Below are 22045 nucleotides of genomic sequence, written 5' to 3' on the forward strand. Positions count from 1 at the left end.
ATTAATAATTAATCAACTTTATTTGTTAGCTGCCCCATAACAAATTTTCATTGGGCAGAGCACAACAGAAGATTAAAACCTACAATAAAAACACATAACTCATTAAATCCTAACAGACAAAAAAATGGGGACAAGAAAATACAATACAAAGCAGCTTAATAACTCATTTTAAAATTAGTTTAAAAGCAGATCAAATCTGAAACCCCAAATGTAAAAGGCCTAGGTGAACAAAAAGGTCTTTGCCTGGTGTTTAAAATAGCAAAGTGATAAAGTCAGGCTAACCTCACTAGGGAGGCTGTTCTATAAATGCAGTGCAACCACCGAAAATGCCTTCTCGCTGATAGCCACCTGCCTCACCTCGTTTGGCAGGGGCATCCAGAGGAGGGCCTCCAAAGAAGATCTTATGGTACAAGTAGGGACATATGGGCAAGGCGCTCTCTCAAGTAACCATTTAGGTAACCAAGCCATTTAGGGCTTTAAAACCATCACTTTGAACGGGGGCCTGGAAACAAAAACGTCCAGTCCAAAACGTCCAAAACGTCCATTCGCGTCTGGATCCAAAACGTCCAGTCCGTTAACAATCCTCTTGCAGCCCACTTCTGTACCAGTCGCAGTTTTCAGACCGTTTTCAAAAGCAGCCTCACCTACAAGGCATTGCAGTAATCTAAGCGAGCATGAGTAACAAGTAATTAGTCTTCCTTCCCTTCTCTTATTTTCTCTTCCTTCCCTTCCTTTTACGGAGTTTTCAGCTCCTCCACCGCCCCCTAAGGAAAGATAACAGAAGCATTTTAAGTCAGGGTTGTGAGTTTAGCTGGGACAATTAGTCAGCTACAGGAAAGGGGATCATTTCCAGAGGGGTCTTCGTCTGTGTTCGCAAAAGCAAGAAGAGACTATGGCACCTTAACAACTATCGCATTAATTATAGTATAAGTGATATTTTTGTTATCGTTGTTAGCTTTTAAGGTGTCGCAAGACTCGTGGCTCCTTTTGCTAGAAGGAAGAGTAGGTGGGTGGGAGTCTTATCTTCAAACCGCACGGACCAGGACATCACAACCGCAGGGACCCATTCATGGATCGCGACAGTCCACCGACCAATAGACACCTAAGAGGGCGTGTCGGGCCAGAGTGACAGCCAATCCGATTTAGAGAGGTGAGGCCAGGAATGAGCAGCGGGATATGAATTGTAATGCTCGTCAAGGCAGCAGCATTTGGTGCTGAAAGGACAGAGCCGCGGGCTGGTGTCGGGGCGGCGGCGGCGGCGGCAGCTTCGGTGACAGAGATGGCTCCGCAGCAGGAACCTGTGAAAACTCCCTTCGGGCTGCCAGGTTCTGCCACGCGGTTTTTTACTTGGGAGGAAATCGAACTCCGCACCAAGAAAGACGATCCGCAGCGAGAGATGTGGCTGGTGATCGATCGGAAAGTGTATGACGTCAGCCGGTTTTACAGGCGACACCCGGGAGGCGCCCGGATTCTGATCAGCCACATAGGGGAAGATGCTACGGTGAGCAGGGAAGCCGGGATGGATAGTGGTGATGGTGCGGTAAATGATGGTCTGGGAGGTCCCTGTGCCTGCTGGCCGCAGCAGCCATGGGGAAAGGGTTAAGTGACTCTAGATTAGGGAATCTGGGCTCTAATTTATTCCAGAAGCATCTGCGTGGCTAACACTGTGACTGGGCACACATGCTCCAAATGTGCTCTGGACCCGAACCTCTCGCTTGCCTGCTCACCCCCTGTGCGCACACACCCCACCACCACAAACTTGCTTGGACGAAGGAAGAAGTGGCAGCAGCAAGAGGGCATAATCTGGGATGCCATTAAACGTGTCAACCCAGGCACTGACTCCTCATCACTGACCCCTCTGCCATGGAGCCTCCCCCCCAACACCACCGCTCGGAGCACCATGTGCTTAGGAAAGGTGCTTGGAGGCCGTGGTGGCAATGGCCCAGGAGACAGGAGGGGGTCACACACACCCCTACCCCCCCAAAAAAGTACTGTTAGCCCCACTAAATGTCTGTCTGTAAAAAGTGTGCTGCAGCAAACAAGTGCAAAAAGGAAGAAAAAAAGTTGAGGGATGATACACTAGGAGGAGTAAGCCTCCCCACTAAAAAAAATGCATGTAGCTGCAAGGTCACCATAAGATGTAAATTATTGCAAATGGGAGGAAAATTTGAAAATAAAGCAAATATTGTGTGCCAGGGAGCCCATCCTAATACAGCCTTAGCAATGCCCTGGCCAAAACGCCCCAGATATAATAATGTCCTAGTAATAGATGGCTTCAAAAACTGGAAGAGAGTCTTGGTTTCCTTTAGAGAGGTGACAAGGTTTAATTATTTAATTATCAAAATGTGGGAGAGGCTGGGGGCCTGAGCTAGGACCTGTGGATTGGGCCCCCAGATCTTTTACTCATTTACAATGTCCCTGTCCTGAAGATCATAATATTGGGAAGCAGAACAGATGTCTTGAAGACAGAGGTGGAGCAAAGAGATTCTTTTACATGCATTTCCGTTACAGTCAATTAGTTTTGTCCAGTGTCTCGATTAGCTGTTCCACAATTGAGAGCCAGCGTGGTGTAGTGGTTAGAGTGCTGGACTAGGACCAGGGATACCCGAGTTCAAATCCCCATTCAGCCATAATACTAGCTGGGTGACTCTGGGCCAGTCACTTCTCTCTCAGCCTAACCTACTTCACAGGGTTGTTGTGAAAGAGAAACTTAAGTATGTAGTACACCGCTCTGGGCTCCTTGGAGGAAGAGCGGGATATAAATGTAATAATAATAATAATTGCTCTGCTGATCTATCTTGGAACAATCACACCTACAACAACTGTGTCTCATTCATGGTACAAGAGATATGAGCCCAACAACCAGGAATAAGCAACGTTGTCCTCCAATTCCTGCAAAGCACATAGCCCATTAAAAAAAGTGTAGTTTAAAGAATCTAGATGATACTGTGTGCTGAAGCTGTCTTGACCATCTTGGGTTATATCAGTCAGAATGCGAGAACTGATAAAGATACTTGTATTAAAAGTCTTATTAAAAGGAAGCATAGCTTTTAAAAGAAATGTTTACTATCATAATATGAATAGTTATAGACCCATTGTATGCACAGACCTCTGGAGTACCCACTAGGCTGTGCCAATCAAACTTCCCAAGACAGTAGAATGGGATAGTGCTAGAAATACTTTCTCTTTCATATTTGTCAGGCACTTATGAGTTATGCATTTTTGTTTCTCTGTGATAAAAGTGTGAGAAACCTCAAAGATGGGTATGCACTGTTATCTGGTTCCACTTGGTGCATCTCTGTGCCTACTAGACTTTAGAAAGTGATAGGTGCAGAAACAATTTTAAAAAATAAGACTATTATCCAATTAGAGATATATTCATCAATTATGAAAATTAGTCAATTGATCATTTTATTAATAGATTAAATTTGCATCAATTTGCATGTGGATAAAAACAATAATTCCTAAGCACAAAGTATCGTTTTTAGATTCTATGTGCCTGGATTGGAGCAGACATTGTATCAGAAGAGACCTTCCCTCCAAATGAGAGCAAATGGGGCTCATTTTAAAAAGCTGCTTACCACCTGCAGTTTTCATAAGTATTTGTATTGAGTAGTTTTAAAAACGAAATCTGCTGCCCAAATTACTCCTTGCCCTCTTTGGTGGAGGAAAGGTTTGTAATTTAGCAACCTAATCAAATCAAACCAAATCATCTTTATTACGGTCTAAGACTAGCAGAAGATAGAACAGTAAAGCATGATTCAAAGTAATATGATAATAAAAACAAATTATGGAACCATAAAACTATATTACTATAAAATAACTGTTTTCTACTATTATAAAGCTATATTATAATACTATAAAGCTGCTATCCTTAGAGGGAATCTATGAGATTATTGAACAGCTGTATTAAAAACGATGAACATATAAAATGTGAAATATACAGAGGATGCAAAAAGCGGTGGCTAAAGCAGGGTATATATAATAAGGCATCTAAAAAAGATAAAATAGCGGTTTAAAACTATGCAGAGGTGATGCAAGGGAATGGCCTGGCAGTCATGATCTGACAGGTCCTACTTGCTGCCACGCAGAACTTGGCAGTGTTATTTGTGAAGGCCCAAGTCTTCATCTGAAAGCAGCAAGAGGGTACAGACACGGTTTGGGCTGCCAGGGTACTTGCGAAGTAGCAGAGATATATGCTTGGCCCGAATGTCTCTGTAAAAAGGGCAAAAGTACATGTGCATGTACTCTGGAGTACATGTTCTGTGGTTCCTACCTCCCCAGTGTCACAGGGACAAAGTCTCTCTGCAGTTAGGATCTTTCTGTATTTGCCTTCCAGTACGGGGAAGGGCATGACAATGGGTGATTTAGTAACCTAAAATTCCATTGATTACATGCAGTCCTGTAAAAGGACTTTAACTCTCTCTTCCCTTGAGGCCCATTACTATGTTTGAGACATACCCAAGCAGTGTTCCTTCTAACAGGGATTCCCAGATGTTGTTGACTACAACTCCCATAATCCCCAAGCAAAAGCCATTGCATCTGGGGATTCAGAGAATTATAGCCCACAACATCTGGGAATCCCTGTTAGAGGGAACATTGTACCCAAGGACACCTTCTTGGTGGTGTCATCTATGCATCAAGTCCAGTCACTGAGGACCATCATTCTATGTGGCTGAAGACAGGGCCCATGATTCTTGGTGGCTGTCACTTGCTTATGAGATTCCATTCTCTCCTCTTGCCAAAGGCCAATCCTGGGCACCTTCCACAAGAATTATAAGAACTTGGTTTTGGAAAGAAAGAGATAGTTATGCTGAATCCCATAGCAATCATTTGTCACTTTATGCTGTCATGAGGTGTTTGGATTGTCTAGGGGTAGCTTTCTTTAGTGCGAATACTACAGAAGTAGTAATTGTGTGAACACAGCCTTTAAATTGCATTCATACTGTGAATGAATTAACATGTGAGAGCAAGCCCGCATAGTTTTTTGGGTGACATTCAAATGCACTGACTTCACATACCCAACCTCCACAGGCTATTGATCCAGTTTGTCTACATAGCAAGGAAAAGCCTAAAGACCGATGGGGAGCATAGAAAGAGAGGCAATAACTATCCTATCCCATCAAGCAATGTTGCCCTTACAACACTATGGTAATTGTGTGGGTAAAGCAGGGATTCACAGTTTCCCACAACTTGTCAGCACATGTCACTTCAAGTTACCTTGTGTCTGCAAACTCTCCTTGACATAATTTATGGTATTTATAATTCACAGAAAGACTTGTGAAGAGACAGCTAACAGGCAAGGGTATGCACCAGTCCATGGTGGGGGAGAGGATGGTGTGTTTACAGGTTTAACAAATGCATCACACACTCACACAGACACACACACCCCTAGATAAACCAGTGGGATAGAATACAATAATTTGGGGATATAGCAAGAGTGAAGTTTGCGCGAGGAGCCTGTTTTTAAAATCTGAGTCAGACGGAAGCTATTTCTCTCAGTCAATTACAGATAGAAATCTAAACCCCAGAAGCTTTACATTGCAGGCGTTAAACCCCAGCCAGAAACTATACATCACAGGCATTGCTGTTCAAATTATATCTCTCCTACTTCCACCTCTACTTTGATGCAGTGTACTAAAACGTTATTTAATTAAGTTAATTAATTAAAAAAATTAGCAAGAACTGTTTTCTTTCTTTCTAATAAGGTATCTTCAACTGTGCCAACTTGTTTGGTGGCTGAGTCATCAAATGTTTCAAGTCCAAGGAATTCTGCTGTTGTAGAATGTTAGAATACATGACCCTCAAAGTACCTTCCAACTTTATTCTGTGCTATGGTTCTAAACTGAAAATTCCTAAAAGCAACCACTAAGCATAGGTTGCATCTCAAGTGAATTTTTGTGATGGCAAATAAATGTGTAGAAAATGGAAGTTCAAGGCATATGTGGTGGGACTGTGAAAGCAACAAACACTTAAGGTTGGTGTGCAGACATAGGGGTGACTCCTCAATTTTTTTTGTGGAGGTGGAAAACTCTTAGAACAGGAGAAAAAATATTGGAAAGGAAGATTTCTTTAAAGTCTTAACTTCAATGAAAAAAAATTATTGCCATATAGGAACTCTGGAGCATTCTGGCAAATGCACCCCAGTATGCTCCATAGATCTAAGGGCTGGGCACAGCAGGAGGGATGGGGAACTGGATTCTTGAAAGAGCATTGTGCGGTTGACAGAGGTCCTGTTACCCCTGGACTTTTGGGCCCAAGTTGAGGACCTCCACACCCCTGGGGACTCCCAAATCCTCTTTAGAGACAAAGCGGGGAGTGGGGAAAGAAACGTGGGATGGGAATATGTTGTGTGTTCTTACATTCTTGTGAGTTCAGTTGCTGTTTGTGCCCTCAAGAACTCAGGTGTTAAAAATTCTGAGTGTGTCACAGGGTGTGTGTGTGTGTGTATGATGCTTAACTTCCAGTCGGCGTGGGGCGTGGTGGCCTCCAAAGGCCTTTAAGCCCATGCTCCAAAATTGCCTAGGTGCACCTCTGGCAGTTTACAGACTATTTCACATAGTTTTTTAAAATTGCAGAAACCAACCAAGCAATACAGCCAGCATAAATCAAATGATATATAGTTGACTCAGAGTAATTACATATATTCAGTTTTCCACATGGTTTCATTGTTGTGGCTAGGAAAGCAGCTGATTGGTGCTTCAGAGAAACTTAGTGCTTATTATCTGCCTGAAAATGTCCTGAGTTCTTGTTCCTGTCACATCAGCATTGTAGGAACAAGAATTCAGAAGATTTTCAGGCAGATAATAAGCACTAAGGTTCTATATAATAAGCACTAAGGTTGTTATAGATGTGGGTGCTGTGAAGACAACCGTGAGACACGTCACCAAAAATGCATTCCATGGATTTGTACTTACAAATGGAGAACATTGATGTGACAGATCTCCTTACCAAGAGGAAACAAATACATAATCTGAATGAGTAAAGTGAAACTGACTGTGAAGATAGTGACTGAAGATGCCAGAGAGAGAGAGAGAGCAAGTGTGGATTGCAAATGGCTTCATAAAGTATTTCCAGCTGACAACACAATTTCATTCTTCCCCCTTTCTTTGCTTTTCTGTGTCAGCTCTTCGTAACTCTCGCTGTTCATATTATTCAGCAGAGCATGCATTTAACAAACTAACGAGTCATAATTAAGAACAGACTAAGGAGCACCGTACTTGATAATTGGATGTCCTGTATGATGACATTGGCATCCGTAAAATCTGTCCCGGATAAAATAAGACACAAGGATATGATTGACCAGGTTGCTTTTTCATAAAACATAATTATTTCTTCAAAAGTAGGAGCTTAAATATAATTTGTCTGAAATCAGTCTTATTCTTAATGCTTGGGGAAGCTGAATTGTAGAGTAATGTTTGTGTGATTTCTTTTAAATCCCACTTAATCTAAGTAATAAAAATGATGACTTGAGACTTGCAATGTGAGTGAATATGATTCAATGCATTTTTGTTGTTTAGCAAAGATAAAGTTTTGAAAGAAAAAAATGGGGTTTTCTTTTTAGTTTTTTTACATGTTAAATAGCATTAGATTGAAAATAATATATTTTTTAAATTGTACACTAGCAAATCGGGAGAAACTTCTCAAGCACATGGGAAGGCAGCTGCACCCTACAATCTAAAGTGCAATTCAGCAATACAGGTGGCCCTCATTATTCACGGGGGTTTCGTAACTCCCACCTATTTCCTCGAAACCGTGAATCAAGAGATATTAACCCTATGGGTATTGGGCGCTAGGTTTCTAAAAGTACACTGAAGTGTGCTGCAAATCACAAGAAAAAGTAGGGGGAAGCAAAAATAAGCACAGTACCTTGCTCTCCAGTTCTTCAGCTCTCCAGCAATGCCCCCAAAACTTCCAAATCCTCCCATTTTTGTTCTTTGTTTTTTTTTTAGGGTTTTGTGCTTGTTTGTTTGTTTGTTTACAGAAAAAGGCCACAAAATGGCTCAGTGCTACAAAATGGTGGTAGGAAATGACACCAGAAGTCATTTCCAGCCACTCAAGAACCGCAGATAGGCAAAAAATAATCCTATTTTCATCCCACAAAGAAAATGGATCCCTATGACACAACCACGGATATGCGAAACTACAAATGGGTGCTGGGACTACAGGTAACAAGGACCATCTGTACATATGTCCTGTACATGCCCTGTATAATTGCTAGCATTAAAATGCCTTTTATCCTCAGCTTTTACTCTATCCTACAGCTTGGATAGCCACCATTGTAGCCAGCCCTTTCCCCAAGTTTACATGTCTCTTTCCATTTGCTTTCTTGAGTAGACAGTGCCAGAGTGATACATTCCTAATTTGTTGCTTTCTCAAGTATCTCGAGGTCAGGGGTTCTCAACGGCGGGTCCCCAGATGTTGTTGGGCTGCATCTCCCATCATCTAGAGCAGTGGTTCCCAACCTGCGGCCCTCCAGATGTTGCTGAACTACAACTCCCAGCACCCCTAGCCATCATAAATTATAGCTGTGGATGCTGGGAATTGTAGTTCAGCAACATCTGGAGGAACCCTGGTTGGGAACCAAAGATCTACAGGGCACAATGGCCTTTGGACTGAGGATGATATAACTTGTCGTCCAACAACGTCTGGGACCCAAGGATGAGAACCCTGCTCTAGGTGCTCTGGGAATCACATTTCTGTGAGTTCACCGGTCTGGTGCTACTGTTGTGCAGTCCCTCAAGAGTCACAACCACCATGTGAATGGGACCAACCACATGGATCCTTCCATGAATGACCATTTCATGCTAAGGACCCACACAACTGACCTCACCTCATGTGTTTATAGGCCTTTTGTGTTATGATAAACTCACAAAAAGCAGCATCAATCATACTAATGCATTCTTGAAAGGATGCCTCATTGAATACCCTTGTGTTACCTCTTTTTTAAAAAACTCACTTCCTGTAGAGTTCCTGTGTTCTCTGAACTTGTCCACTGTCCAACTGCCAAGCCCAATGGGCCCAAAACAATCTGGGCCCCCTGCATGCTTTTTCTGTTCATGTGCTATATTCAGGGATATGAACAAATGGACAGGGAGATGAGATCATGCCTACTGGACCTGGCCCGCACCACACTTTGATCCAAAGCAATGTGTAGAATCTACATGTGTATCGTTTGTAGACATATGGGCTCTGTTCAAAATTGCATATCTATGTGTAGATAGGCCTCACTTTGATCCTGTTTCCTCAGTCTACGTGTTCATTCCTATCACTGGTTATGTTGTGGGGCCAATAAACATACAGCGCCTAAAGAAAGATTATATGGAATAAACACTTGGTTCAGCCAGTCTTCTGTATCTGACTCTAATATTAACTCCTGCTAACTTGGCAAAGAGGCACCTTTTAACGTGGTGATTCTCTTTATTTATCAGGGGGAGAGAAACTGGCCCTATCCACTCCCAGCACAATACTTCCAGTGACTGTTGCTGGTGTCTATCTTGTGTTTCTTTTTAAATTGTGAGCCCTTTGGGGACAGGGTTTGGAAGGGCAGTATAGAAATCAATCAATCAAACAAACAAACAAATAAAATAATATCCTTGTCAGTTGCATCAAACAGAAGAAACTGGGATTTTCTATGTTCCTTCATAATATTTCACTCCTATATCTTATCTCATTCTGGCAGGTTAGGCTGACATTGCCAGAAAAGAGCAGGAACTCACCACACACACACTGCTAATACAATATTCCCTGGTGTGTGACTTTTCTTTCCCCTCATCCCTGCTTTTCCCATATGACCTTGCAGGATGCCTTTATAGCCTTTCATGTCGACAAGTCATTGGTGAAGAAGTTTTTGAATTCACTGCTGATTGGGGAGTTGGCACCAGATCAACCAAGTTTGGAACCCAGCAAAAATGTAAGTCTGTCCTAAAAACTGGATGTTGGATGTGTGAGAGAGAAAATGATATACTCCCCCCACCCCGCTTCTATTATTATTGGAGAGAGGTATGATTTGAGGGGTCTGATACAGTTCTTAACATTACTGTGGTTATAAAAATAGTTGTGCACATGAGTACCTGTTAGTGTAGCAAATATCCCACTCTGGGCTTCTGAGTAGTACATTCTGTTGTATAGTATGGCTACAGGGTTCTGTGACGTCAGACATTGGGATCTAAAAGAGGCCATAGCTAATGGGAAGAACTATAGCTCAGTAACAGGACACAAGCTTTTCATCTGCAAGTTCTGGTTCTCTAGACAAAAGGGTTTAAGAGAGCAGATTAGATCCTTGGCTGAGGCCCGGAGAGCTGCTCGATACAAAAGTGTTGTTGTTGTTGTTATTATTATTATATTAATTAATTATTCATAATTTATTATTGTTGTTGTTGTTGTTGTTGTTATCTCTTGTTTACACAGTCAGACAGGTGTTATTGACTGGTTTGTTTTATCCAGACATCGAGTCCTTCCCAAGGACCTGGGATGGCTGAATTTTATTGTCAATTGTTATAGATATCGTCGCAGAATATAGGCTGTTCCCAGTAAAGCTGCTTTTTGTAATTGGCTGATGGTGATTTCTGTGGCCCCTATGGTGTTGAGGTGCTCTTCAAGGTCTTTTGGAACTGCACCCAGGGCGCCAATGACCACTGGGATTATTTTGGTCTTTTTCTGCCACAGTCTTTCAATTTCAATTTGTAGGTTTTTGTATTTTGTGATTTTTTCTATTTCTTTTTCGTCTATTCTGCTATCCCCTGGTATTGCTATGTTGATTATTTTGACTTGTTTTTCTTTCTTCTTGACTACAGTTATATCTGGTGTATTGTGTGGCAGATGTTTATCTGTTTGTAGTTGGAACTCCCATAATATTTTTACATCTTCATTTTCTTCAGCTTTTTCAATTTTATGGTCCCACCAATTCTTGGCTACAGGTAGCTTGTATTTTTTGCAGATGTTCCAGTGTATCATCCCTGCTACCTTGTCATGCCTTTGTTTGTAGTCAGTCTGTGCGATCTTTTTACAACAGCTGATTAGGTGGTCCACGGTTTCATCTGCTTCTTTACAAAGGCGGCACTTGCTGTTTGTTGTGGATTTTTCGACTTTTGCTCTTATTGCATTTGTTCTTAGTGCCTGTTCATGTGCAGCCAGTGTTAAACCCTCTGTTTCTTTCTTCAAGTTGCCATTCTTAAGCCATTGCCAGGTTTTGGTGATGTCTGATTTTCCAGGTATATTGTGCAAATATTGACCATGCAGGGGCTTATTTCTCCATTTTTCTGCTCGGTTCTTGACTTGTTCTTTCTTGTAGGCCTGCTTTGTTTCGTTGGTGTTGAATAGTTTCGCATTATTGACCATTTTAAGTGCATCTTCTTCACTGTCCTTGATATATTCTTCAAGGCCTCTTTTCTCCTCCTCTACTGTTTGATGGACTTGCAGCATTCCTCTTCCACCAGAGCTGCGAGGGAGGTATAGCCTATCGACATCACTGCGGGGCTGCAGAGCATGATTGCTGGTCATGATTTTCCTGGTCTTACGATCTAGCGTCTCTAGCTCTGCCTGGGTCCAGTCTATTATTCCTGCAGTGTATCTGATAACAGGTATAGCCCAGGTGTTTATGGCTTGTATGGTGTTCCCGCCATTGAGTTTGGACTTGAGGATTTTTCTAACTCTCCTGATGTATTCACTTCCAATTTTTCTTTTTACTTCAGTGTGTGCGATGTTATCAGCCTGGAGAATACCCAAGTATTTGTAATGTTCTTTCTCTTCCAAGTTCTTGATCTTGCTTCCATTAGGCAGTTCTATTCCTTCTGTTTTTGTTATTTTCCCTCTGTTCATTATTAATGCAGCACACTTGTCTAGTCCAAACTCCATTGCTATATCGCTACTGAATATACAGACAGTGTTTAGCAGTGATTCAGTTTCTGGCTGGGACTTTCCATACAACTTCAGATCGTCCATGTACAGCAGATGGTTGATTTGACTTGATGTTTTAGATGTTTGGTATCCGAGGCCTGTTTTGTTGAGTATTTGTGAAAGTGGGGTCATGGCGATTACAAACAACAGAGGGGAGAGTGAGTCCCCTTGGAAAATGCCTCTTCTAATGCTAACCTGTCCAAGTGTCTCACCATTGATTGTTAACTGTGTACTCCACATGCTCATTGCTTTTTTTATAAATATCTGAATGTTTTTTGCTGACACCAGTTGTTTCTAAACATTTTAGTATCCATGTGTGAGGCAATGAATCGAAGGCTTTCTTGTAGTCAATCCATGCAACACTTAGATTGGTTTTTCTTCTCTTGCAATTTTCTAAAATCATTTTGTCAATCAGCAGCTGGTCTTTTGTGCCTCTGGTGTTCGGGCAATTTCCTTTCTGTTCAACTGGGAGCTGTTTGTTAGTTAATAAGTGTTGCATGACTTCATCTGCTATTATTCCAGTTAATAATTTGAACATGGTTGGCAGGCAGGTTATCGGTCTATAATTACTTGGAAGTGCACCTTTTGCTGGGTCTTTCATGATGAGATGAGTTTTCCCAGTTGTTAGCCATTGTTCAATATCACCGCCTTTCATAATGTGATTGAACTGTTTTGATAGTTGTTTATGAAGGCTTGTTAGGTGTTTAAGCCAAAAGCCATGCAGTTCATCGTCACCTGGCGCAGTCCAATTTTTAATTTTCTTTGCTCTTTCACTTATTAATTCTGGTGTTATTATTAGATCTTGCATTTGTTGGTTACATTTTTTGACCTCTTTCATCCAGCCTGCTTTTTTATTATAATCTATTGGATTGTCCCATAATTTCCCCCAGAATTGCACTCTTTCTTCTTGATTTGGTGTTTCTAGGTTTCTTGCAGTTTCTCCTTCTATGCTTTGGTAGAAACGTCTCTGATTCAACTGGAATTGGAGATTCTGCCCGTATTGTGTAGTTCTGGCTTCATATCTGCTAATCTTCTTTGACAGTTCTGTTATTTGCTGCTTTATTATTTCCAGGACTTCTCTAATTTTCCTTGAATCTAGGTGGTATTTTTGGATCAGATACTGTTTGGTGTTTTCATTCTTCAGCTTCTTGTCTTTCATATCTTTCAATTTACTAGCATCTGATCTAAGCCTGGAGATTTTATTTTCTAATCTAATCTTCCATTTAGGTGATGTACTACTTTCTTTTTTTACAGGTCCATTGATCTTATATCCGAGCTCTTGTGTTGTTATTGTTGCTGCACTGTACATTAGTTGGTTTGTTTCTTGCAAATTCTTGGTTGTTATCTCTGCAAGTGCAGCATTGACAACTTTTAATGCCTGAGCAAGTTGTTTTTTGGCAACTGTTTTTAGAGCTGGAAGTCGAACCCTGGTGGTTGTTTGGTTCATGTGCTCAGTTATTTTTTGCTTTAGTTCTTGTTGCTTTTCTGTTAAACAGCATTTGGGTTTTTGAGGTGAAGGCAAAGGAGAGGGTGCCTGGTTTTGATTTTGAAACAGTTCAGCAACAGTGGCATCCTCGATTTCCAACACCACCTCCACCTGCGCCTGAGCAACTGCTTCAGTTGGTGGTAATTCTTCTTCCATGTCTTGAGCCTGTGTTGCTCTTTGCAGTTCTTCCAGCTCTACTCCTGTGAATACTTTATTTCTTATTATGAATCTTCTCTGGTCTGCTAGCCTTTGTTTTGTTATTTCTGTGTCTGGATGCTTCTCTTTCCAAATTTGCTACATTCTTTTTAAATAACCTCTTCTAGTTGGACTAGACTTGTAATAGCAGATCATTATTTCCTTGTTAGCATTTTTTGTATATTTTTTTTGGTTAAGCGATGTTTCTTCCAGTAACTTTGCTGTCTTCAGCCCTGGTTGCTCAACTGAAGATCCTGAGTCCTGTTGCCCACTTGCCACCAGATGTCCAGGGACTATAGCACCTGGCGCGGTCCTTGTTGACCCGGGCGACGACCGATCCGGTATAGATTTATTAAAGTTACGTCTCACCATATTGTTGATGGGAGAGGCACTCTTTATCTGGCTCCTCTGGTGAGACCTATCCAGTATGGTTGGACCTCTGGCATAGCTCTCACCTTCCTCAGAGCACGCAAGCCCCACAACCACGCCAAGGTAGTGCCTCACTGGGGGTATTATTATTATTATTATTATTATTATTATTATTATTGATTTCTATACTGCCCTTCCAAAAATGGCTTAGGGCAGTTTACACAGAGAAATAATAAATAAAGAAGATGGCTCCCTGTCCCCAAAGGGCTCACATTCTGAAAAAAAAACACAAGCTAGACACCAGCAACAGTCACTGGAGGTACTGTGCTGGGGGTGGATAGGGCCAGTTACTCTCCCCCAATCAATAAAGAGAATCACCACGGTAAAAGGTGCCTCTTTGTCCAGTTAGCAGGGCAAAGCTCCTTATATCATTATATAAAATAGCTCCTTATATCATTATAAGTGAAGAAAAAGCACATTTTTTATCCTTGCCATACTGAAACAGGCCTCCAGGAGCCACTTCAAATGCATGGACATACATGTTGTAGAGTTGTCCTTTTGAATATTGCTTTGCTCATGGAAAACCAATGTGTGAAGGAAAACACATCAAGTCCAGTTTTGTGCCTAATATATTGGTTCTCTGCATGTGGGGAAATTTGAAGTGGGGGATTCTTCCAAACGTGCATTCATCTAAGTGCAGTGGCATGGAGGACAGTACCATGTCCTTCATTTTAAAGTGTCTCAAAGCTTATAGATGTAGCAGCAGAGATGGTGGATACAACAGAAGAAGTACTGAGAAGCATTAGAGATGCTGGTAGCGCCAGAAAAGGTGGGGGCAAGCACTCCCACAGAGAAGAAGTCCCCCCTCCCATCCCCACATTTCTGTTTCAGAAATGACACCGCTCACCCACCCAGAAATGCACTTTGCCCCTTCTGTCCCTCCTCTCAATTTTTTTTTAAATGGGGCTGCTGATTAGAGAGAGGGTCAAGCTCATCTGGGTAGATGGCATTCACCTTTAAAGAGCATTGAGTACAGCAATAGTTTCCATTGCCTCCTAGAAAACTGTCAGCTGGAATCTTGTTTTTCCTCATAGAAAATGCTTATTGACGACTTCCGTGAGTTGAGAGACACTGTAGAGAAGATGGGTCTCCTGAAACCCAACACTTTCTTCTTCATGTCACTCCTTTTTCATGTCCTGGTACTGGATGCTGCTTCCTGGCTCACCCTCTTGTTTTTTGGAGCATCTTTACTGCCATACCTCATCTCCGTAATGTTGTTAACAGTATCCCAGGTAAGTTAGCATGGCCACAGAACATAGCCCAAGACTTTGTCTGTTATTCCAAGAACCGGTAATCAGTTCCTTCTTAGCTTAGTACTCTAATCTTGATGAATCCAGTCTCATATTTTACAACTGGGATTGCTGTTGCTCCAGGTATTAATGGGCCAGTGGTCATCTTATGAAATGGATAGTGGAGAGCTGTAGCTTTAAAAGGAGGCATGGAGTTCAGTACCTGCTCTGCGCATATGTTGGTGATATGTGCATGCCAACACTGTGTGTGTACTGCTGGGAACAGGGAAAAAGCCACACAGAACAGCTTTTGGGAGTGGAGAGCACCGCAGTGCAGTGGTGGGGTGGGTGGTGGCAGAGGAGCAGGTACAGACCTGCATGCCTCCTTTTAAAGCTACCGTTCTCCGCCACCCTGGGGATGCATGAAATGCTTCATGCACATCCCTACTCTGGGTGGCTATAGACATCCTTCAAGTTCAGAGGCAGGATGCCTCAAAATACCAGTTGCAGCAGAGCTATAAAAGGAGAGGGAGCATGCCTTCATATCCAGCTTGTGTGCTTTTCAGAAGCATCTGGTGGGCCACTAGGGGTTCAGGATGCTGTTCTTCATCAAAGACTCTTGAGAAAACTTAGCAGTGGGGTGAGGGGACTCATGGATGGATTGGTAATTGTTTGGAGGACAGGAAACAGAGGTTAGGAATAAATGGACAGTTTTCACAATGGAGGAAAGTAGGAAGTGGGATCAGTACTGGGACCAGTGCTCTTTAACTTGTTCACAAATGATCTAGAAGTCGGGGTAAGCAGTGAGGTGTCCAGATTTGCAGATGACAGCAAACCATTTAGGGCATTGAAATCCAAATCAGATTGTGAGGAGCTCCAAAAGGATCTCTCCACACTTGGGGAGTGGGCAAGAAAATGGAAGATGTTTTTCAATGTTAGCAAGTGTAAAGTGATGTGTATTAGGGCAAACCCCTCATGATTTTACATATAAGCTGACAGAGTCTGAGCTGTCGTCGGTAACTGACCAGGAGAGGGGTCTTGGGGTTGTGGTGGACCATTCATTTAAAGTGTTGACTCAGTGTGTGGCAGCTGTGAAAAAGGCAAATCCCATGCTAAGGATCATTAGGAAGGGAGTTGAAAATAAAACTGCTAATATTTAATGCCCTTATACTGTACCAATCTATGGTGCCGCCACATTTTGAGTAGTGTGTACAGTTCTGGTCACCATATCTTAAGAAAGACATTATAGAACTGAGAAAGGTACAGAAGAGGGCAATCAGGTTGCTCAGGGGCCTAGAGCACCTTCCTTACATGGCAAGGCTAGAACACCAGGGGCTTTTTAGTTTAGAAAAAAAGACGACTGAGGGGAAACATGATAGAGGTCTATAAAATTATGTGTGGTGTGGAGAGAATGGATAGAGAGATATTGTTCTCCCTCTCGCTTAACACTAGAACTAGTGGTCATCCCATGAAACTGAAGGTTGGGAAATTTAGGATCGACAAAAGGAAGTACTTTTTCATGCAATACATAATTAACCTATGGAATTTTATGCCACAAGGTGTTATTATGTCCATTAGCCTGGATGTTTTTAAAAGGGGTTTAAATAAATTCATGGAGGACACTCTATCAATAGCTATTAATCTGGTGGCTATAGGCCACATCCACCCTAAGAGGCAAGATGCCTCTAAATACCAGCTGCAGGGGCAGGGGCGGAGCTACCATTGAGCAATCGGGTTCAAAGAACCCAGGCCGTGCCCAACCAGGGGCCGCGCTTTGTGGCCCTGACATGCCCCATGTGTCTGGCGCCAGACACAGGGATGCTGATTTAGCTCCCAAGTGTGGGCCGAGTGGCCCCTGTTCAGAAGTTAAAGGGCTGCTGCATTCGCGGTGCGGCCGGCAGGGAAGAGCTGCTCCTGGATGCGCTGCAAATGCAGCGCCAGCAAAAGTCTAACTCCCGAAGGGGCAACGTGGCCCCTTCAGGAGTTAAATGGCCAGTGCTGCATTCACGGCACGGCCTGATGTTCGCAGCTCCAAGCCACGCCGTGAACACAGTGCCAGCCCAAGTCTAGCTCCTGAAGGGGCTGTGCGGGGACTTGTTCCCTCCTCCAGTACCAACTGACGGAGTCCCGAACAGAGCTGTGGTTCCGTTCTGGAGTCAGACCACACCCCCGCGTCTGACATCAGACGCAGGGGGTGGGGGCGGCAGGGCCACCGTCATGGCCGCACATGGGCTGCTGGCGGTCAGGCTCCGCCACTGTGCAGGGGAGCAAGAGCAGGAGAGAGGGCACACCCTCACCTCTTGCCTGTGGGCTTCCCAGAGGCATGTGGTGGGCCACTGTGGGAAACAGGATGCTGGACTGGATGGACCTTGGGCCTGATCCCGCAGAGTCATGTTTATGTTCCTATAACTAGATTGGTCTTTGGCTCAGCAGAGTTCTTGTTCTTATTAAAAAAGACTTCAGTCCCTCTCTGTAGGCTTTGTGCTCATAAGTTAACCAGTGAATGATAAAGGAAGAATAGATATTTCCCAGAAATTCATGTCTAGACTTATCCACATCTCAGAAGCAACACAGAGCAGTACAGGGCTATGTCATGCAGTGGCACTGTGGCTTCATTTGAGTTGAGAGATGCAGAAATGACCATAGAAGCTATTCAAACATTGGCTAGTCCATTGCCTAAGCTAATGTTCTCAGCAATCTTCTTTGTCTTCCAGATCCAGGCTGCATGGTTCCAGCATGATTTGGGACATCTTTCTGTCTTCCAGAAGACTAAGTGGAACCATCTGCTTCACAAATTTGTGATGTGCCATGTTATGGTAAGTAATGTACAATATGGTAGTTCAAATTTCTAACCCTCATAATGAACATAATACACAAAGCAAATTCAGAGTGTTATCGTTCTTTGCAGATATGTGGGGAAACTAATTGCTACAAGCATGTTGGCTTTATACCAGTTTAATTGTTGTGGCTTCCTCCAAGGACTCCTGGGAATTGTGGCCTGGCGAAGGTGTGTTGTGCTCCAGGCCTCCTAGGACAGTCTGCGCATGTTCTTCAGCATGCCCAGCACAAGCACCAGGAGTCTGCCGCAGCCTTACTTGGCTTCCTTATTTTTTGGAGAGAGACAAATTGTTGTGAAGAGAAATGCAAGCCACACACACCAAGTCCCTTTAAGCTTTGATTCAGAAGAAAAGCGGGGGGGGGGGGGGGTTGGGATATATAAAAGGCAATTATGAAGGGCAAACAAGTCTAGCTACCTGGAACTAGGATGAGGGAGGGACTCTTTTTACTAGATAGGATGGGGCGGGGGAGGAATGAGGATAGATTAAGGCAGAGTTCATTTCAAGCATACCAGAGGCAGGCGGCATCTGTCAGCTTGGTCAAAGTTTGAATATGTAGTTCCGAAGTAAGGGGCTGGGCATTCTCAGAAGCCCATGGCTTGGCAAAAAGCAAGGAGACTAACACTCCCTCTCAATGTCAACCCGGAGGTTGTCTCATCTCCCCTGATACTTCCAGTTGCTCCCTTTTGGGACAGTTTTACTTCTTTGAACATGTTACAAATTGATAAAATTCACTTTTGCTACCTCAGTCTATGCTCAGTCACAGCTCCATAGGCTATGGTGGGATGCTCCCAAAGCTCTCTGGCATGTCCATTTCAGAATGATCTTTGAGCAGTTGAGGGGGAGAAGTTTGGGGGGGAGTGGATTCTGAGGAGCTAGGAAGCCAGCAAGGGCAATAAACATATCAAGGATGAGAAAATTGCCAGAGGCAATTAGGCACTCATAGAGATATTAACAGCAAGGTCCATAGTCGAGCTTTTTGTTTCCAGCTCACACAATTTCCCAGAATCCCTGTTAGGCCCAGGGATGGTTTGGACTATGTCACTTGTGGGTTGCAATGGGTGAAACAGTCTGAGGGTCCTGACAGGTCCTAACAGGTGCTGAGAATTCTCCATTAGATATCTCTAGTTATTCTAATGGAAACAGAACAAGTTTCTAATGGAGACAGAAAAACCCAACAGAACTAGTTTCCAGGGTTCCTTGGGAAGAGAAAATAACTGTTAAACCAATTTGTGGTGTAGATATGCCCTTGACCTGTTTTTTTCTTTTGGGGGGGGGGTTATATTGTGTACCTTGACTTCTCTAAACTTTTAACAGGGGGCATCTGCCAACTGGTGGACTCGTATGCACTCTCAACACCATGCAAAACCCAACTGCTTTTCCAAAGACCCAGATATAGATATTCATCCTTACATGTTTGCTCTGGGAAAGGCCCTCTCTGTGGAGGTGAGTGTTATGCTTCAGCTCACATGCCCATCATTGCAATGAGTGATTCATATTTGCCACTGTTACTTTTCAAAGCTTCTTCAGCTGTGTCTGCACAAATGTTAACCACATTACAGTAGATGCATGCTTTAATTGTAAACTGGATAGTGTGCCACTTTAGGGCACACTGAAGCAACATGGAGCCATAGCCATAGGCAGCAGATTCTGGAGTGTGTGCCATTTTCTTCCAGTCTCTAACACTTTTCATTCAAGTCCAGAAGTGGGTGCAATGTGTCACTTTTTCCTGCACAGCTTTTTAGTTCTCTCTGCAACTAGGGAACTTCTTCTCATATCGGTCTCTGTACCCATGTAGCTATAATGCTACTAAAAAGTAAAAGGAAAGGTTGTGCCCTCGAGTCAGTGTTGACTCCTGGCAACCACAGAGCCATGTGGTTTTCTTGGTAGAATTCAGGAGTGGTTTACCAGTGCCTTCTCCCGTGCAGTGTGAGATGATGCCTTTCAGCACCTTCCTATATCACTGCTGCTTGATAAAGGAGTTTCCCATATTCTGGGAAACACAACAGTGGGGATTCAAACCAACAGCCTCTTGCTCTCTAGATTCTAGGAATCACCTCCAGTCCTGGTTTTACTTTTACTTTCTAAACAGGACTCACTTGTCTGTGCCAGAATAGGAAAAAACAAACTTTCCTGCTGAAATATATCCTGGAGTATTGAGGTGAACAATAATGCCCCATCTCTCATTTCAAAACTCAACAGCTCTGCCAGTGTGTGTGTGTAAGTGCAAAGATCCTTCAACTAAATCCATTAGGCTCAGGGGTGTATCTAGGGTAGGGCAGGCAGGGCACATGCACCGGGTGCCACTTGAAGGGGGGGCGCCATTTTGTATAATAATAATTATTATTTTTAAAGGCTGCCAAAAGCAAAATGGCCACCGCGCATGCTCAAATGACCTCTGTGAGGCCCTAGGCCATGCCAGGCCTTGCAGAGGCCATTTGAGCATGCATGGTGGCCATTTTGTTTTCAGCAGCCATTTTTTTTAAAAAAGATTATTTTTAAAAATGGCCACCGCACATGCTCAAATTGTCCCTGTGAGGCCCTAGAGGCCAGCGGGGGGAGGGTAAACCTTTGCAGCCCCCCATGCCCCCATGGCCTTTAGAAAGCCCCCTGAAGGGGCTACAGGTAAAAAGTTTTTTTAAAAAAAAATTAATATGATATAAGACACTGTACACATATTCAGACTGGCACTATGTACAGAGAACCAGGGCTTGTGAATACTGAGCTGAAACTTATGAGCTAGGATTGTATTCATTTGCTTTTACTTTCCTTCTTGTGATAAGTGAATTAAATGTGATGTCTTAATAATATGGCTATTAATGGTGAGTTTGTCTTTGAATGAGTGTGAAATCCTTAGTATTAAGGCCCACTGGGAGTTTCTTGCTCTCTTTCTCTCATTTTAATTGTCTTTCTGAAATACTAGAATATATTCTAAGCAGTGACAGTTTACTCTGCATAGCCTTTAATTATCTTCAGAGTATCTGGGAAAAGTCCAATTCTCCATTTAATTTTAAAACTTATGTAATAGTGATGCTACAATGCATAGTAGAGAATTAGACAGGCACTTCTGTTTAGTTTTCCAAGTACACCTCCACATAGTATTTGGGTATTTCATGAGCCCCAGCATACTGAAATGTGTAGTTTTCCAGCATTTTTTGGTCTGGCTACGTCCACTGCTGAATAGTTTTTGAAAGATTAAAAGATTAACGAGCTTGACTTGTATTTTTCAGCTGATATTATGGTAAAGTTATCTAAAAGATGGGTGTCAGATGTTTGGACAGGGGGTGCAATTTCAGTGCTTGCCCTAGGCGCTATTTTCCCTAGATACGCCTCTGATTAGGCTGCATGTTTGGTAGACCCAATAAGCTACTTCATAGTTCATGTATCAACAGCAGGGTATCCAGTATGTCCTAAATATGTCACCAAGGTCATTTAAGGAAATGAAGCTTCCTTTCATGTTTGCTCATTTGTTACTCTTGTTCTCAAGGGACTATAGTGCAGTTTCACTTCTGAGAAGCAGAAGGCCTTGATTTCTGTTCTTGGTTTCTTCTTAGAAATGGGTGTGGAAAAGGGAACTGTTTTCTCCAAAGTTATCACAGACAACAAGTCTGCTGGATCTGCTTCTATAACCATTCTTCTTGGACTCTGCTTTCCTTTCACAGCTTGGGCTAAAGAAGATCAAGTACATGCCTTACAACCACCAGCATCGGTATTTCTCCTTCAGTGAGTAGTCCAACTTCTTGTGGGTAATTGGACTCATGTATCTCAGGGTGAATTCCTAGCGTAGTTTCAGTTGGCCATAATGCAGCCAGCAGGGGCTTGTGGTGATGCTACAGTTATCCAGCGGATTATCCAGCCGTGGTGCAATGCTTCAGTAGTAAGCACTGTATGGCAGGGGACAATAGGAATTTCAAGCAGTGGAATGGCAGGTAGAGCAGAAGTGTACAGCTGTGTCCACTTGCCTGGTCCAC

At 42.9% G+C, this 22045-nt stretch overlaps 1 protein-coding gene across 2 annotated transcripts in view; it reads left to right on the plus strand.

Moving 5' to 3' along the window:
- Positions 1–1161: 1161 nt before the first annotated feature.
- The window catches only part of LOC128350825 (acyl-CoA (8-3)-desaturase-like), a 32235-nt gene continuing 11351 nt past the window's right edge, over positions 1162–22045 (plus strand). For both annotated transcript variants that reach the window (XM_053309634.1, XM_053309708.1), the window contains exons 1-6: positions 1162–1501; positions 9803–9913; positions 15043–15240; positions 17952–18053; positions 19392–19520; positions 21737–21797. In XM_053309634.1, the coding sequence (XP_053165609.1) occupies positions 1187–1501; positions 9803–9913; positions 15043–15240; positions 17952–18053; positions 19392–19520; positions 21737–21797 (916 nt within the window). In that variant the 5' untranslated portion in view covers positions 1162–1186. The remainder of the gene's footprint in view (positions 1502–9802; positions 9914–15042; positions 15241–17951; positions 18054–19391; positions 19521–21736; positions 21798–22045) is intronic.

The sequence above is a fragment of the Hemicordylus capensis genome, chromosome 1, assembly GCF_027244095.1.
Source record: "Hemicordylus capensis ecotype Gifberg chromosome 1, rHemCap1.1.pri, whole genome shotgun sequence".
Classification (NCBI taxonomy): domain Eukaryota; kingdom Metazoa; phylum Chordata; class Lepidosauria; order Squamata; family Cordylidae; genus Hemicordylus; species Hemicordylus capensis.